The sequence below is a fragment of the Pseudorca crassidens genome, chromosome 4, assembly GCF_039906515.1.
Source record: "Pseudorca crassidens isolate mPseCra1 chromosome 4, mPseCra1.hap1, whole genome shotgun sequence".
Taxonomy (NCBI): domain Eukaryota; kingdom Metazoa; phylum Chordata; class Mammalia; order Artiodactyla; family Delphinidae; genus Pseudorca; species Pseudorca crassidens.
In genome coordinates this window covers 4,555,076-4,580,802 of record NC_090299.1, presented here as the reverse complement: position 1 = coordinate 4,580,802, position 25,727 = coordinate 4,555,076, and the positions used below count along the sequence as shown (strand labels likewise).

At 50.8% G+C, this 25,727-nt stretch overlaps 1 protein-coding gene and 1 long non-coding RNA gene across 2 annotated transcripts; both read left to right on the top strand.

Annotated features, from left to right (window-relative positions):
* The first annotated feature begins 939 nt into the window (after window positions 1-939).
* LOC137223383 (uncharacterized) lies at window positions 940-25,471 on the top strand. The gene is made up of 3 exons (XR_010942844.1): window positions 940-1,869; window positions 24,016-24,236; window positions 25,244-25,471. It is a non-coding gene; the product is annotated as an uncharacterized lncRNA (long non-coding RNA).
* Window positions 11,315-14,146, top strand: BLOC1S4 (biogenesis of lysosomal organelles complex 1 subunit 4). Its single transcript, XM_067735038.1, has one exon. It carries the CDS (start codon window positions 12,382-12,384, stop codon window positions 13,033-13,035), a length of 654 nt encoding a protein of 217 aa, XP_067591139.1. The 5' UTR covers window positions 11,315-12,381; the 3' UTR covers window positions 13,036-14,146.
* Window positions 25,472-25,727: the final 256 nt, after the last annotated feature.

The window sequence follows — 25,727 nt, the reverse complement described above, 5'->3', positions numbered from 1 at the left end:
TTTGGGTGTGGCTTTCGCGGCTTTCAGGCGAAAAGCAAAGCTTTATCAAAAACAAACAAAACTCAAAAACCTGTTGCCCGCTACAGCGGCGCTTCGCGGAGCTCAACCCCGCGCCCAGAGCTCGCTGTCGGCCGGCCGCCTTCCCGGGGGCGGTGAGCGGGCCCCGAGGCCGCGGGGCGGTGGCGGCGCGAGGCGGCCCGTAGACGGGAAGCTGGAACGTGCGCCCGACGACGCCTGGGAGAGGTTCCCAGGCCCCGCGCTCCACGCCTCCCGCCTGCCCGCCGGGGCGTCGCCGTCCGCGAGCGCGAGCACGTGCGCGCGCATCTGAAGGCGCGCCGGCTGCAGGAGAGGGAGGTGGGGGTCTCGGAGGCCCGCGCCCGGGACCCCGCCCGCAGTGCGGCGCCACGGCGGAAGAGAGGGTGATAAGCCTGTGCGAGGAGGTGGAGGAGGCGGAGGCCGCGCTGACGGCGAGGAGGGCCGCGGACTGCACCGGCGGATGCACGGGAGCGGGTGTGACTGACGACGCGGGGACGGGTGGGCACCAGCCCGCGGGGGGGAGGGGAGCCCGGCTCGCCCGGCATCGCAGCCTCCGTGCTAGGCGGCGGGGGCAGAACGAGGATAATACCCCGCTCAGCTTCTCGCTTAGATATCGTTTTATTTTTTTAACGTTGGCAATTAGAAGAAAATGATTTGATATGTTGTTGTGAACCGTAAAGATCCCTTCTAGTAAAATATTTGCAGAATGTGGACCAGCTCAGTCGCTGGGGTGAAAACCCCGGCCGTAGGGCCAAAAAAAGAAGAGGGGGCGCCTTAGAGACCGGCTGCGATGCGCCTGCACCGTCTCAGATGACCTTAGGGCAAGTGGTCGCATTTTGCACGGGTGGTTTCTTGTTTGCCTCCTCGGTATGAGAGTCTTAGAATTTACGTCGTGTTAATGAACTTCCCCCTCTCGTACTCTCGATTATCAGCTGATGGACTCCGTTCAGCTGGTAAGGAGGATGACTGCTTGGAGAGGCCGAAACCAAGAGTCTTTCGTTTTCTCTCCCTACGTTTCTTTCTGCGTTTTCGCCCTGTTGGACACTAAATCTCCAGTACCAGTATGGTAGATGGTTTCAGTATTATATTGTCATATGTGGATTTTGACTGTTAGGTGCATTCAGCTTGGAAAAGACAGCTTTTAAGTAAATGCCGTTACGTAAAGGAACAGGAACAGGGCCTAGATTGTAAACTGCTGTGTGGTCCTATTTTTGTTACTGTGATTTTATTGTATTTTTAAAGTTTGAAAGTGTACTGTTGTGCTTTGCTATTTTTTAATGCTTCCTGGAATTTGGGAGCCAAGAAAGAGACTTGAAGTCAGAGTTCTGCAAGAAAGAATGGGGCTTCCCTGGTGGTGCAGTGGTTGAGAGTCCGCCTGCCGAGGCAGGGGACGCGGGTTCGTGCCCCGGTCCGGGAAGATCCCACATGCCGCGGAGCGGCTGGGCCCGGGAGCCATGGCCGCTGAGCCTGCGCGTCCGGAGCCTGCGCGTCCGGAGCCTGCGCTCCGCAACGGGGGAGGCCACAACAGTGAGAGGCCCGCGTACCGCAAAAAAAAAAAAAAAAAGAAAAAGGAAGGAAGACACTACTTGGCTGCAGCTGCCGAAGCAAGAACCCAAACCCCAATCAAGGGTGTGGATGCCGCTACTTCGGATAAGATTGAGAAGGCCCAGAAGGCTGTTGGGCACGTCGAGTGGTGGCGTGTGAATTTTGGGATTTTGCAGTCCAGCACATCAGTGGAGGGGAGCTGTGTTGCTTTGGTTTTGTTTGTTTGGTTTTTCAGAATTATAATTTTTCTGTGGCATGTTAACTGGTGTACATCTTGTAACCTGTCTGGTGAGTAACCTGAAATGGGGGATGAGTTCTAGGTACTACATGTGTTTGCTGACTTGGGGCTAAAATTATTTCATATAGTATAATTATGGTTTGAGGGGCTCCTCTGCAGAAGCCTGGCAGGGTTGGGGAGGAAAGCATGCAGCTGGCCACGGTAGGCCCCAAACTGATAGTAGGAGGCATCCTCCAGGTTTAGGTGATGTCCAGGCTAGGTCATCAGAGCAGACGTCACAGGGATTGAGGTCAGAGCTCTAGCTTGTCATGATGAAGTTCATTGGCTCGGAAAAACAAATGCTGAAAGCCAGTTTTTAGAGTCTTTGTGCAAATGACCAAAGCCACTGAGTTGGTCAAGAAAAGTTGAGATATATAAACTTTTTTCAGAATGAAAGTGTCTCCTTGATTGTTGTCATTGTCAAAAGGAGGTCAGATACTTCTGATTTGGGAAATGTGTTCAAATTGAGTGTCCCCAGGTACTGGGGAACATCAGGGAACAAAGTGCTTGTACCCTTGGACCTCACATTCATAAGAAACTTAGAACAGTGCCTGACTGTAGTAAGGCAGGGGGAGAAATAACACTGATAGTGGTAAGTTCTGTAGAAAAAGCAAGAAGGGGGCTCTGGAAGATAGGGTGCTGGGGCCGCACTGCTGTCTTATAGAGGATGGTCAGGTGACATCTCTGATATAGTGACATCTGGGCAAAGATGGGTGTGTGGAATATACACAGGGCTATCTAGGGAAAGGACACTCCAGGCAGGCGGACAAGCAGGGCAGAGAGGCGAGGAACAGCCTGAGCCCCGAGTGCTGTGGGACAAGGCAGTAGACGGTGGGCAGAAGGAGCACTTTGGGAAGCAGTTTGAGGGTTTAACCAGAGGAGTGACAGGATCTGACCACATGCGCAGAGGCTGTCCAGCTGCCGTGTTGAAAATTGATCACTGTGAGTAGAGCAAGGATGAGAGTGAGGGAAGCAGCCCGCGGAGAGCTGGGGCACTTGGGGGCCGAGTGGTCGCTGCGGCGCGGGCACGTGTGTGGACTGCATCCCGAAGGCGGTGCAGATGGGATACGCTGAGGGCCTGGGTGTGGATGTGCGAGGATTCGACCATGGTTCTGGGCCTCATGGCCTGAGCGCCTGTTTAGGGCGGTCATGTCATTTGTCAAACCGAGGCAGTTTTGAAAGTGAAAGGTGTTGGGAACTCCCTGGCAGGCCAGTGGTTAGGGCTCCGAGCTTTCACTGCAGAAAGCACGAGTTTGATCCCTGGTTGGGGAACTAAGACCCCACAGGCCGCGAGGCACAGTGAAAAATGGGGAAAAAAGAAAAGAAAACAAAAGAGAGTGAAGGGTGGCCCTAGTAGTAATTAGTGTGGGGTCATAAGTGTAAACCAGGACAGCTGAAGGCATCGAAGAGGTTTGGATACCCCGTGTTTATGCTGCGGTGGGAGCACTGAGGAGAGAGTCACCTGAGCATCGGGGAGTCTGAGGGAAAAAGCTTTCAGACCCAAGGACTCTTGGTCTGGGCCTGGAAGCATAGGCACAACTGCCCAGGCCCAGGGACTAAGGGTACAGTACGGACCCTGGGGTCCATAGGCAGGTAGAAGCGTGGCATGGTGGGGAGGGCTTTGGGGTGTTGTGAGAGAACAGGGAGGCAATGAGGGACATAGGAAGTGTGGCTGTGGAGGTCTTCATACGGCTTTGAAGAGTTTAAACTTGATTCTGTGTGTGTCCATGCTTCTCCACCTGGGGTCTTGTGTTCTGTGCTGTACCTAGATGCGCTGTAGGGTACCTGTTGCCAAGGAATGTATTGATGCATTCTGAATAGTCAACTTACTTGAATGTTTGACAGAAAAAGTATTTTTTTAGTTTTTAAAATGACACACCACTGGCTAAGGAAGTTTCCCACTTGGAGCTGCTTCTTGCCCTGTCCTGAGCCTCTGGAGCAATGCTGATATTCAAACTTAAAGTGCATCTGAACCCCTGGGGCCTTGTTAAAATGCAGATTCTAATCCTGTGGTTAAGGACCTGACTTAGGCATTTCTCACAAGCTCCCAAGTAATGGCATTGCTGCTGGTTCAGGTACCATGCTTCGGGTAGCAAGGCCTTCTGAAGTTAAGGGTGGTTTGCTGAAAACTTTTGAAAAGCAGAGTAATGGAGACCCATGGAAAGGTTTGAGTAGGTCAACAACACTTTCCTGTTTGTGGTTTAGAAAATGCAAATATGGTCACAGAAAATGGACAGGGCAGGGGTGTGCAGTGAAGGTGGAGGTGTCACTGCGGTAATTGCACAGAAGGGAAATGAGGGCCTGACCCACCTCCCTTCCCTAACTTCCTGTACCTACTTGTGATGTCTGTCAGAATTGGAACTGCAGCCACCAGTTTCAGATCCATCCCGCCGCCCAAGTCTGTCATCCTTGCTTAGTGAAAGGGTGATTGTGTCTGGTGCCATGGGTTACCCAGTGAATAATACCCGGGACCATTGTGAACACAGCCAAACAGGGCGGGGGGTGCTAGAGTTGAGGACTGAGGGTCTGCACGTGCCCTCTCTAGGGGGGGACCCTACCCTCCATGGTCCCTGTCCTGGCCAGACAGTGGATGACGGTGCAGCAGTGTCAAGTGGAAAAGGGCAGCTGGTGGAAATACGGGGAATTCTTTGTGAGTCCCTATATTTGATATGGTGTCTGTTGAGGCAAACATGCTTTTAATTCAAAGAAATACTTTTCTTTTCTTTTCTTTTCTTTTCTTTTTTTTTTTGCGGTACGCGGGCCTCTCACTGTTGTGGCCTCTCCCGTTGCGGAGCACAGACTCCGGACGCGCAGGCTCAGCGGCCGTGGCTCACGGGCCCAGCCGCTCCGCGGCATGTGGGATCTTCCCGGACCGGGGCACGAACCCGTGTCCCCTGCATCGGCAGGCGGACTCTCAACCACTGCGCCACCAGGGAAGCCCCATTTCCTTTCTTTAATAAGTGGTAATTGGGATTGTTACCTTTGCTTTCAGCAAACTCATGAAGGGGGAAATCAGTCTTAGGATATGAGTGGCATGGGATAGGTCAAATTCGAAGATCACTCAAGGGGCCAAAAGTGAAAACAGCATTGATCCTGTTTCTGCTGTTACCCCCTGAGCTGAGTTCCTATACCTGCTGGCCAATAACAGGATATCGGGTGTGTGAAATGAGAAGCAAAAGTCTGTCTGAACAAGAATCTACTTGGGATCAGGCACTTAACACACTTACCTCATTTTCACACATTTCAGGTGTCATTTTATTATCATTGTTCGGGTGGGGAAACTTGGGCTGAAAAAACTCTCAGGAGCTTGCCCAGGAGCATTGAACTGACTGACGCCAGAGCTATTTCCATAACATCAGCTGGCACCTGGCGCACCTCTGCCTCTTGTCTCAGCAACCTGGTCTTCAGCAGTTTTCTAAACAGCAGTCCACGATGCTGAGCGCTCTATAGAGGGATGCAGCAGTGAGCACGGGTTGGCCTCGAGGATGTTGGGAATAGACTGTGATGGACCCTGTCTAGGCTGAGGAGAAGTGTGAGGAATCCCTGGGGCTCGGTGGGATTAGGGAGCCCAAATGCAGGTGTCCCTCCTTCTACTGAGGTCCCACGTTCCAGGTGTCTGCTGAGTCTCCAGCAGACACTGACCAGCTCGTTTCATAGAGTGCGTTCGCTTATGTATTTGTTCAGTTATTCATTCAGCAAATATTTTGCTGGCGATGTACTAGGTCCCTGGGACACCGCCAAGCAGTTGGTTCCCTAGTGAGAGTCACTGACCTGTTCATTCGCACACTGGAATATACATGGGAGAGCTAATATGTGCTAGACATTGTAGCCCCAACTCTTCCACAGCTGCTGCCTTCAAAGGGCTTGTACCATAGTGGGTGAGATGGCTTGTACCATAGTGGGTGAGATGGCTTGTACCATAGTGGGTGAGATGGCCAGTTTAACAGACCCTGCCACAGTGAGTGAGAAGTGCTGAGACTGAGCAAGTGGAGGGGGTGGGAAACAGGAAGGCAGCATTTAACCCAGCCAGGGCGTGGGGAAGGCTCTAGATGATGGAAACTGTATGGAGAGGTGGGCAGGGGAGAGGAGAAGGTGTGTGGAAGGTTCCAATCTGAGTGGCCCCCATCCTCTTAGTACAGAACTGCTGAGGCTCTGCATCTGGGTGTTTCCTCAGCTAAGCTAGTCCCTTGGACAAAGGCATTTTGGGTCTTGGGCACCATGATGGTGAACTGGCGACAGCTAGGTGCATGAAATTTGCACCTTGGGACCCAAAGGCAGTATCTGCTGTCTGAGCCCAGCAGGAGGGAAGATGCTCAGGGGAAGAGCTCCTGACTCAGCTGACGGTACAGCAGACAGTGGGTGGCGCAGACGGCATGGGTTGGGGTCGGAGGGCCAGTTCCACTCTCGGCTCTGCCCCTTGCTTATTAATGTGTCACCTTGGACCAGTGACCGTCTCTTTCTGAGCCAAAAAAAATGATGGTTTTGCACTGTCTTGTCTTTGAGCTTTCTTGGGGAGTTGGCATTCCATTTGTTCGAGATTCCTGTAAAGTAACCAGCCACCTCGTGGACAATGTTAGCCCTGCCCCTTGAGGCGGAGCTTGGAGAACAGGTGTCTCAGGCCCTTTCGTAGTCTCTCGGGAATTTATTTTTATGGTCCAGCTACACTGGGACTTCCAAATAGGTTCTGTATTTGGACTTAGAGTTTCGTTAGGTGGCAGAAGATGCCTGGGTTCCAGGGAGACCCTGAGACATTCTTTCCAACTGGAAAAAGGCTACTGGACAAATGCCGCCCCACGGTCATCTGGTAATACCCATGACTTCATTCTTGGTTAGTTAAAGGCATCCTGAACTTGGGGCAGGCTGCACAGTCATTCTTACCATTTATTCAGTGTCCTGTACGTCACACCCATTTCACCCACATTCCTTACCTCCCACAGCCATAGTTGCATAAATACTCAGAGAAGAATGGATGAGAGTTCCTTAATGTGGCCCCTTAAATCATCCCTGTCTGATGTCCCAAGTCTTCTTACCTGCCTGAGCAGTCAGTCACGCAGGGAGAGGCTTTGTGGTGGTCACCTACTCTAGTGGTGGATTTGTCCATCTCTCATTGTAGGTCTGTCAATGTTTTTTGGGTTTTTTTTTTAGTTTTTATATTTATTTTTTTGGCTGCGTTGGGTCTTCATTGCTGCGCGCAGGCTTTCTCTAGTTGCGGTGAGCTGGAGCTCCTCATTGCGGTGGCTTCTCGTTGCAGAGCATAGGGTCTAGGCGCGCGGGCTTCAGTAGTTGTGGCGCACAGGCTTCAGTAGTTGTGGCGCACAGGCTCTAGAGTTCAGGCTCAGTAGTTGTGGTGCACGGGCTTAGTTGCTGCACGGCATGTGGGATCTTTCTGGACCAGGGCTCGAACCCGTGTCCCCTGCACTGGCAGGCGGATTCTTAACCACTGTGCCATCAGAGAAGTGCAAGGTCTGTCCGGTTTTTGTTTGTTTGTTTTTAAAGACCTTTTTTTTAAAAAATTTATTTTTGGCTGCCTTGGGTTTTCGTTGCTGCGCACCGGCTTTCTCTAGTTGCGGCGAGCGGGGTCTACTTTTCGTTGCTGTGCACGAGTTTCTCATTGCAGTGGCTTCTCTTGTTGCAGAGCAAGGCTCTAGGTGCATGGGCTTCAGTAGTTGTGGCCGCACGGGCTCAGTAGTTGTGGCTCGCGGGCTCTAGAGCGCAGGCTCCGTAGTTGTGAGCACATTTATCCACAAAAAGATATATTGAAGATGGGACTTTCTTGGTGGCTCACAACTACGGAGCCTGCGCTCTTGAGCCAAAACTACTGAGCCCATGTGCCACAACTACCGAAGCCCATGCCCCTAGAGCCCGTGCTCCGCAACAAGAGAAGCCACCGCAATGAGAAGCCTACGCACCACAACAAAAAGTGGCCCCCTCTCGCCGCAACTAGAGAAAGCCCTCATGCAGCACCGAAGATCCAGTGCAGCCAAAAATATAAATAAATAAATAAATTTATTTATTTTAAAAAAGATGTATAGAAGAATATTCATAGGAGCTTTTTATAATAGCCCTAAAGCTAAAACAACATAAATGTTTATCAGCCAGAGAATAAGTAAAACAAATAAATTATAGTATATTCCTTCAATGGTAGATTAATTGTCTATTGCTGCATAACAGGTTACCCCCAAATTTAGCAGCTGAAAACAACAGATATCTATTATCTCACATAGTTTCAGCTTAGGACATTTAATTAGGCTGCAGTCATCACTGGGCTTGAATGGGGTTGAAGGATCCACTTCCTGTTGTTACTGGAAGGAGGCTGTTTTTTGCTGGCTGTTGGTTAAAGACCTCAATTCCTTGCTATGTAGTTTCTCAATAGATGTCCACAGGAAGTCAGAGCAAGTGATTTGAGAGAAAGAGATGAGACAGGCTGGGACCTGGGACCCTTTGCTGCTGTGTGCACACCTGGGCAGACATCTCCTCCAGCAACAAAATACAAAGAAAAAGTAACTGCATGTCCTGCCAATGCAGGGGACATGGGTTTGAGCCCTGGTCCGGGAAGATCCCACATGCTGTGGAGCAACTAAGCCTGTGCGCCACAACTACTGAAGCCCACGTGCCTAGAGCCCGTGCTCTGCAACAAGAGAAGCCACCGCAGTGAGAAACCCAAGCACTGCAGTGAAGAGTAGCCCCCGCTCGCCGCAACTAGAGGAAGCCCGCGCGCAGCAACGAAGACCCAATGCAGCCAAAAATAATTAATTAATTAATTTAAAAAAAAAAAGAAAACTGCATGCATGTGCAGTTGGGACAAATTATGGACAACAAGATACAAAAAGACCGAAAACCCAGCTGCCAATTCTGAAGAGCCGGGAGCAAAAGCAGGGTACCGAGCACGCCCCCTGCACTCAACCCCACCTAAGGGGTGGGCAAACCTCCTAAGCCACCCCTCCAGCTGACCCCAGGACACACTTCTACCCTCACCCTATATAAGGAAGCAGCTTGCCCCCTGCCCCACCCCGGGGAGCGAGCAAGGGAACTTGTTACTTGTCCTCCCTACTGCTGCAGCAGAAACCTCAATAAAGCCTTGCCTGAATTTCTTATCTGGCCTCTTATCAATGTCTATAGATCAAGGAGGCCAAGAACCCTGGTGAGTAACAATAACACAACTCCTCTTACGACCTAATCCCTAAGTCACACACCACCACTTCTGCGTTTTTCTATTTATTATGAACAAGTCACTATGTCCAGTACACACTCAACAGGAAGGAATACTCAAGAGTGTGAACAACAAGAGATGGAGATCATTGGGGCTCATCTTGAAGGCTGGCTACCACAGTCTGCTCTCTGGCCACTAACGATTCATGTCCCTCCCAACATGCAAGCCGCACCCCCACCCAAAGGCCCCCAAAGTTACATCCTATTGTAGCCACATCTCCAAGTCCAGAATTTTGCTCTGTAGGTCAGATGTGGATGATCGTAGTTTCTTAGCTCCAGCACCTAGACTACAGTGCTACTCGATCTGTAGAACTTTAAAGAGACAAGTTATATGCCCCTGACACATCCAGTATACAATTGTGGGACAGGCATAGGATAACCATTACAAACATTGCTACTCAAATAAGGGGTGAAATGGGAGGCACAAAGGAGTCACTGGGGCACAGTAATTCTGCAGTTCAGTCTCAGAGTCTACGAATGGCTCTCAACTCTATCATCTGGGCTCTTGGTTCCGCCCTTTGAATCATACTTCCTTTTTCATGATAGGTAGTATGTATTTACAGATGAGTAATTTCCTCAGCATGCTTCATGCTTCGAGAAATTTGGGGTGTCCAGAGGCGTTTCATTTTGTACCATCTCTGTCCCTTCTAGCTGCGGTGTTTCTTCTAATATGATGGTCTTAAAATACTTCATAGGTTTCCTTTGAATCTCATTGGGGTTCACTCTATTGGACCAAAGTCCCAAAGACCCTATTGTTTGAGAGTCTCTGAGGCACATCTTCAATCTCTTTAAAGAGTTGCTATTCTGGGGCTTCCCTGGTGGCGCAGTGGTTGAGAATCCGCCTGCCAATGCAGGGGACGCAGGTTCGATCCCTGGTCCGCGAAGATCCCACATGCCGTGGAGCAACTAAGCCCGCGAGCCACAACTACTGAGCCTGCGTGCTGCAGCTACTGAAGCCCGTGCGCCTAAAGCCCGTGCTCCACAACAAGAGAAGCCACCACAGTAAGCTGCTCACCGCAACTAAGAGCAGCCCCCGCTCACTGCAACTAGAGAAAGCCTGCGTGCAGCAATGAAGACCCAACACAGCCAAAAATAAATTAAAGTTTAAAAAAAAGAGTTGTTCTGACTGAATGGTACTTTGAGCTGCCATCTTTGATTTTTCTGAGTTTTTTTAAAAAGATTTTACAACATTTGCCTCTCTGTTTTCTAAGTTTTCCCCATTCAACCCATAATGATAGATCAACTGGAAAATGGGAGGAAATCTTTTAGACAAAGATGATGTTTTCTTATTTAACAATAAATTGGGCAATCAAAGGGGAGGGGCTTTGATGAATTACAATTACTTTTAGGGCAGGACAAGAAATTTTAAATACAGTTCTCTCTCTGCCTGTGTGGGCCACTGTCCCTCTTTAGTATGCATTGTGCACCTGCATTTTACAGTAACAAGATTCCCTTAGAAGACGCAGGAGTGCCTGCTTGCCAAAAAAATAAAAAAGCAATTTTCTCCTGGCACTAGCGAGGCAACTCCTTAGGAGAAAACATTCCTCTTCAATCCTGTAAGGCAGGGGTCCCCAACCCCACCGGTCCTTGGCCTGCTAGGAACCGGGCTGCACAGCAGGAGATGAGCGGCAGGCCAGTGAGCGAAGCTTCGCCTGCCGCTCGCCGTCGCTCGCGTTACCACCTGAACCATCCCACGCCCCCGTCCGTCTCCCATGAAACCGGTCCCTGGTGCCCAAAATGTTGCAGACCGCTGCCGTTAGGGGTCATGATGACCCACTGCTTGCCTTGCACGTGCACATCTGGGCTATGTAAACCGTCAATATGTTACTTTGATGTATAATCCTTTGTCTCAAAACCATATAATTGTGCTTTGACTTCTAAAAGGTGGAACAGTTCTCAGAGCTTTCTGAAAGACTGTCTCCCTGGTTATAATCCTCAGGTTGGCTCAGATAAAATTTTCCATTTCTTTCTTTGGTTGACTGTTGATTAAGAGGTATTTTACAGTCACAACTCCTTGTTTTTTTCTGGCAGTACCCTGGATTTGATCTTTACTATAAAGCTATTTCTTAATTTTGTTTCTTTTTTAAAAAGATTTTTTTGATGTGGCCCATTTTTAAAGTCCTGTCACAATATTGCCTCTGTTCCACGCCTTGGCTTTTTTTTTTTTTTTTTTTGGCCACAAGGCATGCGGGATCCCAGCTCCCCAACCAGGGATCGAACCCGCACCCCCTTCATTGGAAGGTGAAGTCTTAACCACTGGACCGCCAGGGAAGTCCCTAATTTTGTTTCTTTATTTTAGCCATCTGGAGAGGCTGAGAACTTTCAAAGTCATCAAGAATATCAAGGTTTGGAAATTCCCTGGCGGTCCAGTGGTTAGGACTCTGTCCTTCCATTGCAGGGGGCACAGGTTCGATCCCTGGTCGGGGAACTAAGATCCCACGAGTCGCGCGGCCAAAAAAAGAAAAAAAAAAAATCAAGGTTTAACAGACCTTCCTTTTGCTTATCTCACTTCTCTTTCATTTAACTATAAACAGCAAGAAGAAACTAGGGATAGCAGCCGGGAGACCGTCATGGTTCCTGGACATGTTCTATATCTTGACCTGGTTGGAGGTTATGTGGTTGTATGGATATGTAAAAAATAATCAATGTGTACACTTAAGATACACAAACTTTATTGTATTCCCGTTACACGTTCTTATTTATTTATTTTTGGCTGCATTGGGTCTTCGTTGCTGCGCGTGGGCTTTCTCTAGTTGCAGCGAGCAGGGACTGCTCTTCGTTGCGGTGCACAGGCTTCTCATTGCGGTGGCTTCTCTTGTTGCAGAGCACGGGCTCTAGGCGCGCGGGCTTCAGTAGTTGTGGTATGTGTGATCAGCAGTTGTGGCTCGCGGGCTCTAGAGCGCAGACTCAGTAGTTGTGGCGCACGGGCTTAGTTGCTCCGCATCATGTTGGATCTTCCCGGACCAGGGCTCAATCCCGTGTCCCCTGGATTGGCAGGCGGATTCTTAACCACTGCGCCACCAGGCAGGTCCCAAAACGTTGGGTTTTTTTTTTCCCCCAACACGTTCATGTTTTTTTCCGACACGCTCTGAGCGTGAGCACCTGTGCGCGGGAGAGCGCCGCGCGCGTGCATGAGCGTTCCGAGGCTGGAAGCAGAGATGGGTGCGCGTGCACATGCGCGGGGCAGAGGAGGCCAGTAGCAAGGGCGGGTGTACGTGCTCGCGCAGAGGCTGGAAGTAGTGCTGCGTGCTCTGCGTGCGCATGCGCGCGCAGAGGCTGGAAGCGGGGCTGGTGTTCCGGGTCAGTTGCGAGACATGGAAGGTTTCGCGGAGGGCAGCAGGCTGCCGTGCGAGGGGCCGGCCGAGGAGGCCGAGCCCCAGGTGGCGGCCTGGAGCGGGGACAGCGGTAATGTGTCCCAGAGCCACAGCAGCGCGTCGGTGCCGTGGGAGGATGAGGGCCCGGAGTCGGGCGCGCCCAGCCGGGACTTGCCGCTGCTGCGCCGCGCCGCCTCGGGCTACGCCGCCTGCCTGCTGCCTGGCGCGGGGGCGCGGCCCGAGGTCGAGGAGCTGGACGCGAGCCTGGAGGACCTGCTCACCAGGGTGGACGAGTTTGTGGGCATGCTGGACATGCTGCGCGGCGACTCCTCCCACGTGGTCAGCGAGGGCGTGCCTTGCATTTACGCCAAGGCCACCGAGATGCGGAGAGTGTACAGCAAGATCGACCGGCTGGAGGCCTTCGTCGGGATGATCGGCGCCAGTGTAGCCAGGCTGGAGGAGCAGGTCTCCAGGGCGGAGGCCGAGCTGGGGACGTTCCCCAGTACGTTCAGGAAGCTCCTGCGCACAATGAATGTGCCCTCCTTCTTCAACAAGGCGCCCTCCAGCAGGTCCCAGGGGACCAGCTACGAACCCCCCGTCGTGTTTCGAACCGAAGACCACTTTCCTTGTTGCAGCGAAAGATCTCAGGTCTGAGTCCGCGGGACAGCGCTGCCAGAGGACGGGTCTGAAATTCTCTCGAGTAGTAATCAAACCAGTTGAAAATCCTGTAACTAGACATACATGATGTTGGAGTATGGAATTGTAGAGTTTATTTTTTGCACACTTGATTTCTCAGTATCTTCATCATTTCACGAAGGATGTGTGATTTTCTGCGCCTTCCAGTTCAAACTTGAAGCTTCAAAGCTGCTTGGTGGGGGGCATCGGGGAAGCAAAATGAATGAACTTACCCGGGCACTGTGGCAGAACCGTTATTTTTATGGATTTTACAGCTCAACTAACAGTATTACCTTTTCAAGATTTGTATATTTGTATATCCTTAGGGAAACTGAGCCTTTAAAGCCTTGTTAATTCGATCCTAATAGTGATTCAGTTTTCAATAGCTTACTCCTAGGATAGGTGGTAAGTTATTTAAAATTATATTAAACTTTCCATATAATGGATTGCAAACCGAAGGAAATTATACAGTTTCTGAGAAAACGTATTGATTTATTGCAACTCATTCTGAAGTTTTTTTGAAAGTATGACCTCACAGTCTAAGTCTGTCCATAGCAAACGTGTCTATATATGATTCCCAACGTTTGGTTTATAATTAAATATTAATAAAATTTAAATTTTATTGGAAAGGGTTTCCATCTGAAAACGACTGTACGTACTTTCCTTTTTGCTTGTTTGAAAATAGACATGTTGAGTATGCGATTTAAGGAGTGGGATAAAGAAAGTTCACAGCATTAAATATTTATTTCTCCTCAAAGTGAACAGTTAAATTATTTGTGTGGTAATATGACTGGTATTAGGATTTTGTTCTTTCACCCTGACCACGTGGAATCTTAAAGATCCCTTGCAGGTACAACAGGCTTTGATGTTGATTTTAATCTCTTTTATAAGGTGGTCCTCCTAGGTAGTAGAACTCAAGCATAGAGCTTAGGTTGCTTTTGTGTCATGTATCATAGATCTTTGAGGTTTGTAAAGTAGGTGTATTCTCAGCTGTGCATCGTGAAAAATCTGATTGTGTAATCTCCGACCTTAGCTTTCATGGATCTTCTGTGTCACACATTTATATATATATATATATATATTTTTTTTTTTAATTTATTTTATTTTCGGCTGCGTTGGGTCTTCATTGCTTTGCGTAAGCTTTCTCTAGTTTCGGCGAGCGGAGGCTACTCTTCATTGTGGTGCGCGGGCTTCTCATTGTGGTGGCTTCTCTTTTTGCAGAGCACGGGCTCTAGGTGCGTGAGCTCAGTAGCTGTGGCTCACGGGCTCTAGAGCGCAGGCTCAGTAGTTGTGGCACACGGGCTTGGTTGCTCCGCGGCATGTGGGATCTTTCCAGACCAGGGCTTGAACCCGTGTCCCCTGCATTGGCAGGCGGATTCTTAACCACTGCGCCACCAGGGAAGCCCTGGAAGATAATTTACATCATTATCTGTGCACCTTATATCTAAGGGACCTTGGGTTCTGAAATTCTCTTAGTTGTTCGGTGTTGTTTCTGAGGTTTCTACTAGAGATTAGTGCAGGGCCTCATTGGGAATGGGGACTGAAAGCTGGTTTGCATAGTACAAGACAGATGTTAGACCCAGGTCATTTTTCTGTCTCCAGAATGGAGGTTGGGGGAGCCAGGCACACCCCGCTCTGTTTGGCACTGCCCCCTTCACCTTCTCCTGGTTCCCTCCTCTCCCACTCCTGACCAGCTGGAGAGTTAAGAGGGCCCTTCTGGATCTCAGAAAACTGTCCTTCCACCTCTTGTGAAGTCAGTAGCAAAGTTGGGAGGGAGGCCCCCAGTGCTGAGGCTGGGGGAGAGCGGGGTGTGTTGTCATTCTGGTGACTCCTGCAGACTGTGTCTGCTGCCGGGGTCTAGAGTTCCCCCACCTTCTAGAAGAATAAGCAGGGATGGGCATGGGGTCGCATAAAGGCTGAGAGGAGCACACCACCCGTCACCCTAGAGACGATTAGCTTTTTTTTTTTTAATTTTAATTGGAATCTAGTTGATGTACAATGTTGTGTTTCTGCTGTACAGCACAGTGAATCAGCTATACGTATACATAAAACCACTGTATTTTTTAGATTCTTTTCCCATATAGGTCATTACAGAGTATTGAGTAGAGTGCCCTGTGCAATTAGCTTGTTCTTCATTCCTACAGCCAAGAGCACAGTAGCCACTTAGAGATTTCAGGAGTACCTAGGACATCCCCTCGTGCGTCCAAAGGCAGCCTCGGGCGTACAGGAGTCGCCCTGGAAGCACACATAAAATTGGGTGCTATTTATTCACACGTAAAATTCACACATGTGGGACTTCCTTGGTGGCGCAGTGGCAAAGACTCCACGCTCCCAATGCAGGGGGTCCGGCTTCGATCCCTGGTCAGGGAACTAGATCCCACATGCATGCTGCAACTAACAGTTCGCATGCCACAACTAAGGAGCCCACATGCAGCAACTAAGACCCAGAACAACCAAATAAAAAAATAAATAAAATTCACACGCGAAATAAGGTGGTTAAGTACCTTGTGGCTTTTTATCCTCCAAGCCAGAACTTTCAGGAATATGAGCCTTGGACCATATGTGAGGAGGTGTGTCCATCATGAACCTGAGAGTAGGGGTCCTGGAGTCACACAGCTCGGGACATACGAAGGACATACTGAGAGGAAAAAACTAATAATGGTCTGAACTTAAAGTTTTAAACTAGCTTAGCTAAACAGCTGTCAGAAGGGACAGCATAGGAAGAGGTGAAGCGTTATTTTGTAAGGATTTCTTCCAACTGCTGAAAGTGACTAAGGAGAAAGGTGGGCTCAGGGTGGCAGATGGGATCCACGTCACCAGCCGTCCTTGGCTGTGACACAAGTAACAAGCAAGTGCAGCGCAGCTGCAATTCTCAACTTGTTACTGACTTAGGAAGAGGTGGAAGGACAGTTTTCTGAGATCCAGAAGGGCCCTCTTAACTCTCCAGCTGGTCAGGGGTGGGAGAGGAGGGAATCAGGAGAAGGTGAAGGGGGCAGTGCCAGCTAGAGCGGGGTGTGCCTGGCCCCCCCCCAACCTCCATTCTGGAGACAGAAAAATGACCTTGGGCCAACATCTGTCCTGTCTGCCTCGTCACCCCTGCTTTCTTTACCAGGAACTTTGCCTCATGAACTCATGGCAGTATCTTCTGAAGACTTTGACTAGGAGTGATGTGCTGTGAATAGTAAGAGCGCACATCCAATTCATCAATGTGCCTCCCAGCACCCCCGAAAACATCCTCAGTGCGTCCTCTGTGTCTGTCCCCACCGCCGCCCCGTCTCACCTGGGCCACTCAGCCCTCTCTTAAGTGGTTTCCTGCTTCCCCCATCCCCTCTCCAAGCCACTTTTCATATAGCACACAGCGGCACAAGGGGTCTTTCCAGAAATCAAATACACTTGAGTTTTGCCTGAAACGCCCATCAGTGTCTCTTGTTATGTTTGAATAAAATCCAAAGTCTGTCCTATGGCCGGCCAGGCCTGCAGGATCTGGCCCCTACGCCCTCACTGGTCCTGGGCCTCTCTCCTCTCACTCATTCACATCTCTCCAGCTTCACCTGGATCCTGGGAGATGCCCAGCGTGTTCCCCTCATAGCACTCACCACCACTGTGTCTGGGTCGTTATTAGATGGCTGTCGGCCCACCTCCAGGCGGGCATGGGCTCTGGCAGTCCCACTTCTCCTCGGCTGTATTCTCACCGTGCCCGGCACACTCAGATACCTGTTGAATGAATGACTCACACTGGCGGAGAGGATGAACATCTAGACGAGAGCCAGGCACCCCAAATGGAATAGGAGGCAAAGCAGATACGGTAACTCAATCACATGTTTGCTGGGAAATCAATCACCACAGGTGGGCGGAGGACCCCAAGGGAAATCTCCCAAGAGCTTGACAGGCCAGTGGGAGACAAGGTCAGACACCAACCTAATCCAATCCAAATTTCATGGACGGAACTTGCTAAACCCGTACAAGCAATCCTGTGGGCTCCCGTGCCTCAGGGATATTGGTATAGAACTTGCAGAACTATCTAAAGAGACTCTGAAAAAGTAAAAAACTTAAAAACTATTTGTTAAAAAAAATATTTTACAAAGTGACCTAAATCCTTAGTCCCAGTAATAGAAAAGGAAATGCATTTCTTTTAGAATGAGAGATTTTTCGTTACGATTTTCATCCTCAAAGGGGAGGGGTCAGTCTGTGGTCACATGAGACCCTGGAGCCAGAGGAAGGGAATAACCGGGAACTGTCGCCCCTGTAACTACGGGATTGCCCTCGGCTGCAGGAGCAGCTCCTTTCCAGCAGAGGGAGCTGTGGGAACAGGAACAGCCGCCTGAAAGCAGCTGGTCCAGCCCAGCCTTCGGGAAATAAACACACCAGCACCGGGCAGTCAGAGCCACCAGGCCCTGTCTGCCCAAGGGGCTCACAGTGTGAGGACCACAGCTGTACTCCAAGGCACTGCTGGCTGCTCTTCTTGCCCGGGGCATGGGAGGGTGGACGTGGTAGCTGAGGGCAATGCCCCTCACCCTGCTTGCTGTCCTCGCAGCTCTTCTCTCTACCTCTCTACCGGAATGAGCATCCTCCTTTGTTTGCTTGTTTTTTCTGTCTCCCCTGCTAGGGCAATCTTTGTCCGTTTTGTGCAGCCCTGGATCAGTGGCCACCATGCTGGGTGCAGGGTAGGCACTCCAAACGTGTCTGCTGGATGAATGAAAGGGGACAGACAGGAGGATGAGCAAGACGCAGAGAACCAGGAGGGCGGAAATGGCGAGGGCCACATCCTTCAGGTTCCTCCGATGTTAATTCAGCTCCTTGTCCTGGCAAAACCAGAAAAACGATTTCAGTCTTTTCTCGGGAAAAAAAAAAAAAGCAGACCCCCCCACACACACACACACGCTACCTTCCTTCCCCCTCACCCCCAAATATCTGTCACTTTCTAGATTGTGAAAATGCTTACCCATAGACTTTCTTAATAGCACATTGTTCCCTGTGACACTATTAATTGAGACAGGAACCAGCAGGATGGGAGGTTTGGGGGGGTGATGTGCTATTAGTGATGTCACAATTCTCAGTAGTTTGGGACACCTGAGTTTCAGGTGCCAGCACTATTGCTTTATAAGATTGTTCAGGAAGGCATCTGAGTTGTGAATGTAAGTGTTCTTTTATTTTTGTTAACTGATTTTTTAGTTCAATCATTGTTTTTATTCTTTTTTCCAAAAAAAATTGTGGTGAAATACACATAATATAAATCTACCATCGTAACCACTTTTCAGTGTCCAGTTCAGTGGCATTAAGTACTTTCACACTGCTGTGCAGCCGTCACCACCATGCATCTCCACAACTCTTCATTTTGCAAAACAGAAACTCTGTCCCCATGAAACACCTCTGCACTCCCTCCCCTCCCCAGCCCCTGGTGGCCACCATTACAGTTTCTGTCTCTGTGGACTTGACTGCTCTAAGGAAGGATCTCATACGAGCGCATTCACATAAGTATTTGTCTTTTTGCGACTGGCTTGTTTCACTGAGCATAATGTCTTCAAGTTTCATTCCTGTTGTAGTGTGTGACAGGATTTCCTTCCTTTCGAAGACTAAATCATATTCCATTGTATGGGTAGACCACACTTTGCTTATCCATCCATCTGTTTTTTTGTTTTTGTTTTTGGCCATGCCGTGTGACTTGCGGGATCTTAGTTCCCCAACCAGGGATCGAACCCGGGCTCACAGCAGTGAAAGTGTTACCGAGTCCAACAGGCCAATAAATCGGGAGATGAGGTGATGAGGCAAAAAGAATATGACTTTATTTGGAAAGCCGGCAGACTGAGAAGATGGCAGACTAATGTCTCCAAAACACCATCTTCTCAGGGTTTGGATGCCAGTTTCTTTTAGAGAACAGACAGGGAGAGGAGGTGGGGAAGTAAGGTAAAAAGACCATAAGTCTCGCAAATATCTCCTGGAATGGCCAGCTTCGGGGAGGGGTGTGTTAATTTCATCTTTCTTGCAGCCATTCACAGATGGACAGGGTCAGGACGCTTCCCTGACCAAAGGCACTTTGGTTTAACATTCAGACAGAGTGGCAGGGTTCCCCGAAGCAGGCCATTATGTAGAGGCTGTATCCTTTTAGCGAACAAAAGCAACGGGAAGCAAAGGTTAAAGTAAATCAGATCCAACATGGAGCCAGGATTGGCTCTTTCCTGTTACAAAAACACCAAGTCCTAACCACGGGGCCTCCGGGGAATTCCTGATAGCCATCCACCTGTGATGGGCACTTGGGCGGCTTCCACCTTTTGGCCATCGTGAATAACACTGCTATGAACATGGGGGTATAAATATCTCTTTGAGATCCTGTTTTCGATCTTGCGGGGTAAGTACCTGGAAGTAGAACTGCTAGATCACATGGTGGTTCTATTTTCAGTTTTTTTGAGGAACCACCATACTGTTTCCCACCCAGCTGTTCTATGGACATCCCCACCATCAGTGCACGAGGGTTCCAGTTCCTGCACATCCTCACCGACACTTGTTCTGACAGTGGCCATCCTGATGGCGTGAGGTGGTGAGGAGGTAAAGGTTTCTCAGGGTAGATGGTGATGGTGATGATGGGGAAGCGCCACCAGGGATAACAACCACCGTAGCGGGCGCTCCGTGCGCCTGTCTTCCTGTTCACCTTCTCCCCCACCACCCAGGAGGAGGAGTGATTTATCAGGGTACTGTGTGCGAGCCTCGGGCACCCCTGGTTCATTTCTCAGCTGGGTGGAGTTACGGAATTACAGCCATTCTGACCGGAGTGAGGTGATATCTCACTGTGATTTTTTTTTTTTTTTTGCCGTACGCGGGCCTCTTACTGCTGTGGCCTCTCCCGTTGCGGAGCACAGGCTCCGGACGCGCAGGCTCAGCGGCCGTGGCTCACGGGCCCAGCCGCTCCGCGGCATGTGGGATCTTCCCGGACCGGGGCACGAACCCGTGTCCCCTGCATCGGCAGGCGGACTCTCAACCACTGCGCCACCAGGGAAGCCCCGCTCACTGTGATTTTTTTTTTTTTTTTCCCTCACTGTGATTTTGATTTGCATTTCCCTGGTGACTAGTGATACTGAGCATCTTTTCGTGTCCCTGTTGGCCATCTGTGCTTTACTCTGGATTTTCTCTTCTTTTTCTAAAAGCTGAAATGATTGATTTTAGATGTCTTCTAATAGATACATTCAATTCTATAAATTTCCCTCTGAGAACTGCTTTCATTGCATCCCACAAACTCTAGTAAGTTGCATTTTCACTCATTTAGTTCAAAATCTTCTAATATTTCTCTTGCGATTTCTTCTTTGACTCACGTGTTATTTAGAAGAGTGTTGTTTAATCTCCAAGTATCTTGGCCTTTTCCTACTATCTTTCTGTTACTGATTTCTAGTTTAATTCCATTGAGATCTGAGAGTATACATTATATGATCTGTATTCTCTTATTTTTTTAATCTTTAAATTTGTATTTATTTATTTTTCTAGCCACACCGCACAGCTTGCAGGATCTTAATTCCCCGACCAGGGATCGAACCCATTCCCCCCTGCAGTGGAAGCATAGAGTCCTAACCGCTGGACCGCCAGGGAATTCCCAATCTGTATTTTAAATTTAAGGTGTATTTTGTGGTCTATCTTGGTGAAAGTTCCATGTGAACTTGAGAAGAGTGTATATTCTGCTGTTGTTGGATGAAGTACTCCTAGCATTTTTATTTTGAAGTAGTTTTAGACTTGCAGAGAAGTTGCGAAAATAATTCAGAGAACTCTCCTGTGCCCTTCACCCAGCTCCCCCAGTGACAGCATCTTACAAAACCATAATGCGATGGCCAAGACCTGGAAATTGACACTGGCATGATACTACTAACTAAACCACAGACCTTACTTGGATTTCTCCTGTTTTTCCATGCACTTACTTTTCTCTTTGTATATAGTTCTATGAATTTTATTGCACATAGATTTGTGTAACCACCACCCCAATCAGGACACAGAACTGCTCCATCATTCCAAAAAAATCCCCTTATGCTATTCCCTATGGCCATGCCCCCCCATCCCAACCCCTGCAACCACTGATCTGCTCTCCACAGTACCATATACATACACACACACACACACACACACACACACACACACACACACATAGTTGTTGTTAATTTTGAGAGTGTTATGTAAATGGAATCACAGCATGTGCTCTTTTGACGGTGGCTTTGTCCACACCGCACAAGCCCCTGAGCTCCACCCAGGCTGTGTCCAGAGTTCATTCCTTTTGGTCTCATGAGTCTGTCTTCCCTTCTAGGGAAGAGGCCTTGACCCCTTTCCTCTCCCCCAGGTTCCAGGCTCTGTGCTGGCTGGATGCTCTGCTCCAGGCACCAGAACCCTGGGCTCTGTGGCCTCAACTCCCAGGGGCCCTGGCCAGCGATTCCCTTCTGCCTCTCTCCACATTCCACAGCCAGCATAGACTCTACCAGCTGAGGACCCAGAGGTGATCCCCACTTTTCAGATGGGGAGCAGAAGCACAGAGAAGATGTCATTCGCTTCTGATCTGGCTGTGAGCGGAAGTGCCCTGCATACTGGAAAAGCACTCCAGCCACGCCCCCGTCCCCCCACTCCCGGGATGGCCCAGGATGGAGAAGGCCTCTGGCAGGTGATACCATCCATGCTGAGACCTGAACCAGGAGAGGGAGACAGCCCGAGCGTGATGGGGAGCAGAGCAGGGAAAAGGGAACAACAAGGGGTGGCACCAGTGCCTCGGTGAGGTTTCGAGTGAGGACGGAGACGAAGGCCCTGGTGTCGGGTGTTTCTCCCCTGCGTGTGGGGATTCCACTTCCTGGCCATTTGTCCTGACTTTCGCTGGATAAACCTGGGACAGTGACAGTGGAGCTCACCCAGGACCCTTGCACAGAGAGAGAGGACAGAAGGCCACACTCTTTCAGGTGGAGATACACGCACGTGTGCGTGTATGCGCATGTGCATGTGTGTGTTGAGACACAGTCCCCTGCATACTGAAGTATAGAGGACTGTGAGGGCTGTGGGAGACCCAGCCACGGGGAGCGAGAGGCTGAATCTCGAGAAGGCAGGGAATGGCAAACAACGGGTGGTACAGTGAAACGTCTGAGTGACTGGTTCAAGGGCCAGACTGCGTGGGTTCAAATCCCAGCTCCACCACCTTGCAGCTGTCTTCCCCTGGGAAACAGTTTCCCCATCTATAAAATGTCAATGATCATACTCATAAAGGATCACGGGAGGATTCAATGAGCTAATCGATTTTCTGGCCCGTAGTTAGCACTTCAGGAGGGCAGGACTTAAATTTCCTGGAAGGGAGCAGGGAGGGGACCTGCTCTCAGTCACACCCAGCTACGTCAAGTCTCCGACTCCAGGGTGCTTTCTGCATCTCAGTGTTCCCATTGTATTTTATACTTTTTTATGTTTCCTCCCAGTCTTAGAATCAGCTGGGATAAAAAAAAGTACTCACTGCTGGATGAAAATGCATGGATAAGAGCTGGCCCACTCGTTTCAGACTCTCCTAGCCTTTGAGATGATTGAGGCCCAGAGAAGTCAAGGAAAGTATCTAAGGTCACACAGCCTATTTATTAGTGGCAAAAATGGAAGTTGGACCCAGGCAGGCTGGTTCCAGCATCTGAGCTCTTAGCCACGCCCCTGGATGGTCTCATTTCTACAGGCAATTCTTTATTCATTCACTCAACAAACACTGTTTTGAGTTCATAACACGTGCTGGGTGCTGGTCTGGGCATGGAGGACACAGATGTGAATAAGACCCAGTCCCTGACCTCAAGGGACAGTGAGGAGAGAGACAGCTAAAGAGTCATCTAGGTTGTCACAAGAAAAAACTTGGCCTTCTATATGAGGTCCGGGGTTGGGGTGGGCAGTCAGGGAAGGCTCCCTGGAGGAGGTGATGACTGAGCTGAACCTTGCCGGATGAGTAGAAGAGAGAGATTTGAGGGGAAGGGCAGTCCTGGCAGAGGGAACAGCAAGTGCAAACACACAGAGACAGAGACAGAGAGAGCATGTAATACAGTGGGGTCATAATTGTGCAATCAACTTATGATAATTCAGTTTGGCAAACTGCCTTTTACATTCTTAAAAGAAAAAGAAGTAGGCTAAGCACGAGATGGGAGCAAGGAGCCTGCAGCTGGGCTGTTGGTCTGGCTCCCACAGGGCTGCAGAACCTGGGCCTCTTGTTCTGCTGTTGCTGGATTTAAAGTGGTGGGAACCTCTGGGCTCTTGACAATTTGAGGTTGAGGGGGAGGATGGGGGTGGGTGGGGCCTCCCAAGCCACTTCAAAGACTGTGGCCTTTATCCTGGAGACCACGGAAGTCACTGATGGCTTCCTCAAATAAGTCAGAGTGGACTTTAACCCTGTGACCATCCGGTCACCCCACGGCCACTCAGCAGGTCCAGTCAGTACCACACTACCTCTAGTGGAGATCTCTAAGGATGTCACTGATGGGAGGGTCACCAGGATGACCGAGACTGACGACATAAATGTGCGCTGACCCCAATCTGCGGAACCTGCGGAGGTTCAAGAGTTTGCCCGCTGGTCCAGGAGAGGCAGGGTCAGCCCCGCCCCGGCCCCCCCCCCCCCCCGTCCCCCCACCGCCGTCCCCCCACCGCCGTCCACACCGGCTCTCAGGCCTCGGCTCCTGGACATGCCGCCTCTGGCCACTAGGGGGCAGTGTCCTGCAGTGGAACTGGCGTCCCACACGTGAGGGCCTTGAGCGAGTACCCTGGGCCTCAGTTTCCTCTTCTGGAAGCTGCAGCGGGGCTATGTGGGCTCAACAGAGCAGCAGAAACGTCCTGAGAACCTGCTGGGGGCTGGTCCTGTATCTTCCTAAATGACCCTCCCTACACAGCTCCCACCAAGCAGTCGGGGGGGGGGGTCCATGCCCCCCACCCCTTGGAGCGCCCCTCCACCTGTTTTTTGGCTGATGGCATGTGGGATCTTCGTTCCCCCACCAGGGATGGAACCCGCACCCCCTTTAGTGGAAGTGCAGAATCCTAACCACTGGACCGCCAAGGAAGTCCCAGACCGCCTACATCTTGAAGTGGGTGCTGCCCCCCCTGCTAGCCCACGTGGAGGGCCCACTGGACAGCCAGCATCGACCGCGCGACCTGAACAAACCTCCAGGTGACTCCAGCTGAGGCCCCAGACAAGCCCAAACTCCCAGCCCACGGAATCTGTGAGTTTAAGAAGTGGTGGTTTCAGGCCACGAAGTCTTGGGGTAATTTGTTCCACAGCCAGAGTAATGGGACCCCCATCCTACCCTTGGGAGGGGAGCAGCCCAGGAGTGGGACAGCAGAGTCACCCGTCCCCACTGTGACCAGCGCTGGGCAGGGGAAGCGCAAGGGCCTGGGAGCTGGGCGGAGGGGACGGGACCCTCCCCCTCCCCCTCCCCCTCCCCCCTCCCGGTGGAGCAGCCGCGGCAAGGATGCCGGCAGAGAGTCCGCAGGAGCACAGGCAGGGAGAGATTCCTGAGAGTGCCAAGTCCAAAGTCGGGGGAGGCGGGAGGTGAGGGAGAGAAGGGGCGGGCCCAGCGGCCTTGGAATTTGTCCCCAGGAAGCTCTAAACAAGGCGAAGGGCGGGGCGGACTGGGGTGGATTTGATTGAGAGACTCTCTGAGGACGGGAGAGGGAGTGGGGGGAGTGGGGGAGGGTCCCGGTCAGAGGCCAGTGAACTGTGAGGTTACAGCCCCATAAACACTGGATCCCCCTTCCCAGGTAGGTGGGTCCGCCTTAGGGTGGGGACATTCTGCAGGCTCCCCCCCCCTCTCTCCCCTCCCCCCTCTCTCCCTACCCCCGCCCCCCAGGCTCCGTTCCGTTTCCTGCCCAGCAGCCTTCCAGGGGCTGACCCAGCTCCCCAGACCCTTGACCCCATGAAGGAAATGCCCCAGACTGAAGCAGGCGCTCTGTTCTGGTCACTGACAGGGGGCACTTAGAGGGTACTTTTCCCCGACAGTTGCAGGGAGTAAGCCCACCCTGCGCGTCGTCCTGACCAAGTCGGATTTCTCAATGCCCCCTGGAACAACCAGACACACACGCGCGCGCGCACACACACGCACCCCATGGTGGTGAAATACATGGGGACAGGGCTCAGACAGGCCTGGGTTCCATCCCTGTCCATCATTTACCAGCTGTGAACCCGGCCAAGTCCCAGACCCTCTCTGACCCTCAGTTTCCTCGTCTGCAGAGTGGGGTTTCTAAAGGCAACTGCTTCATGGGATTGTTGAAGAGCACCTGAGCCCCGGGGCACAGAGGCCCTCACGTGGTCGGCATTATTCACCAGCCAGCACCTTTCAAGGAAGGATTTTAGAAATTCTCTCTGAGCTAGCGGAGGGAGGAGGAGGTGTTGCCGAAGTATCAGCTCCCCTGGGCACCGGGCCGAACAGAAATAGAGACAAGGATTTTGGAGGAAGAGAGAGATGGCTTTATTTTTCTGCCAGGCAGAAGGGAAGACACAGCAGGCTAGCGCCTCCAGAGCTGTGCCCCCCCTCCTTGGGAATCAGGGAAGATTTTATGTGTGAGGCTCGCAGTCCGGGGGTCTGTGATAAGGATCAAAGTAGTGAAGGTCTCGCATTCTTCCTTTCCTTTGCATTATTTCAGAACAGTCATAGCTGGCGTCACAGCCCCATTAACACTGGATCCCCCTTCCCAGGTAGGCGGGTCCGCCTTAG

Bases quoted from the DNA above. Each gene is read 5' to 3' on its own strand.
- BLOC1S4 (XM_067735038.1), top strand. From the start codon at position 12,382: ATGGAAGGTTTCGCGGAGGGCAGCAGGCTGCCGTGCGAGGGGCCGGCC.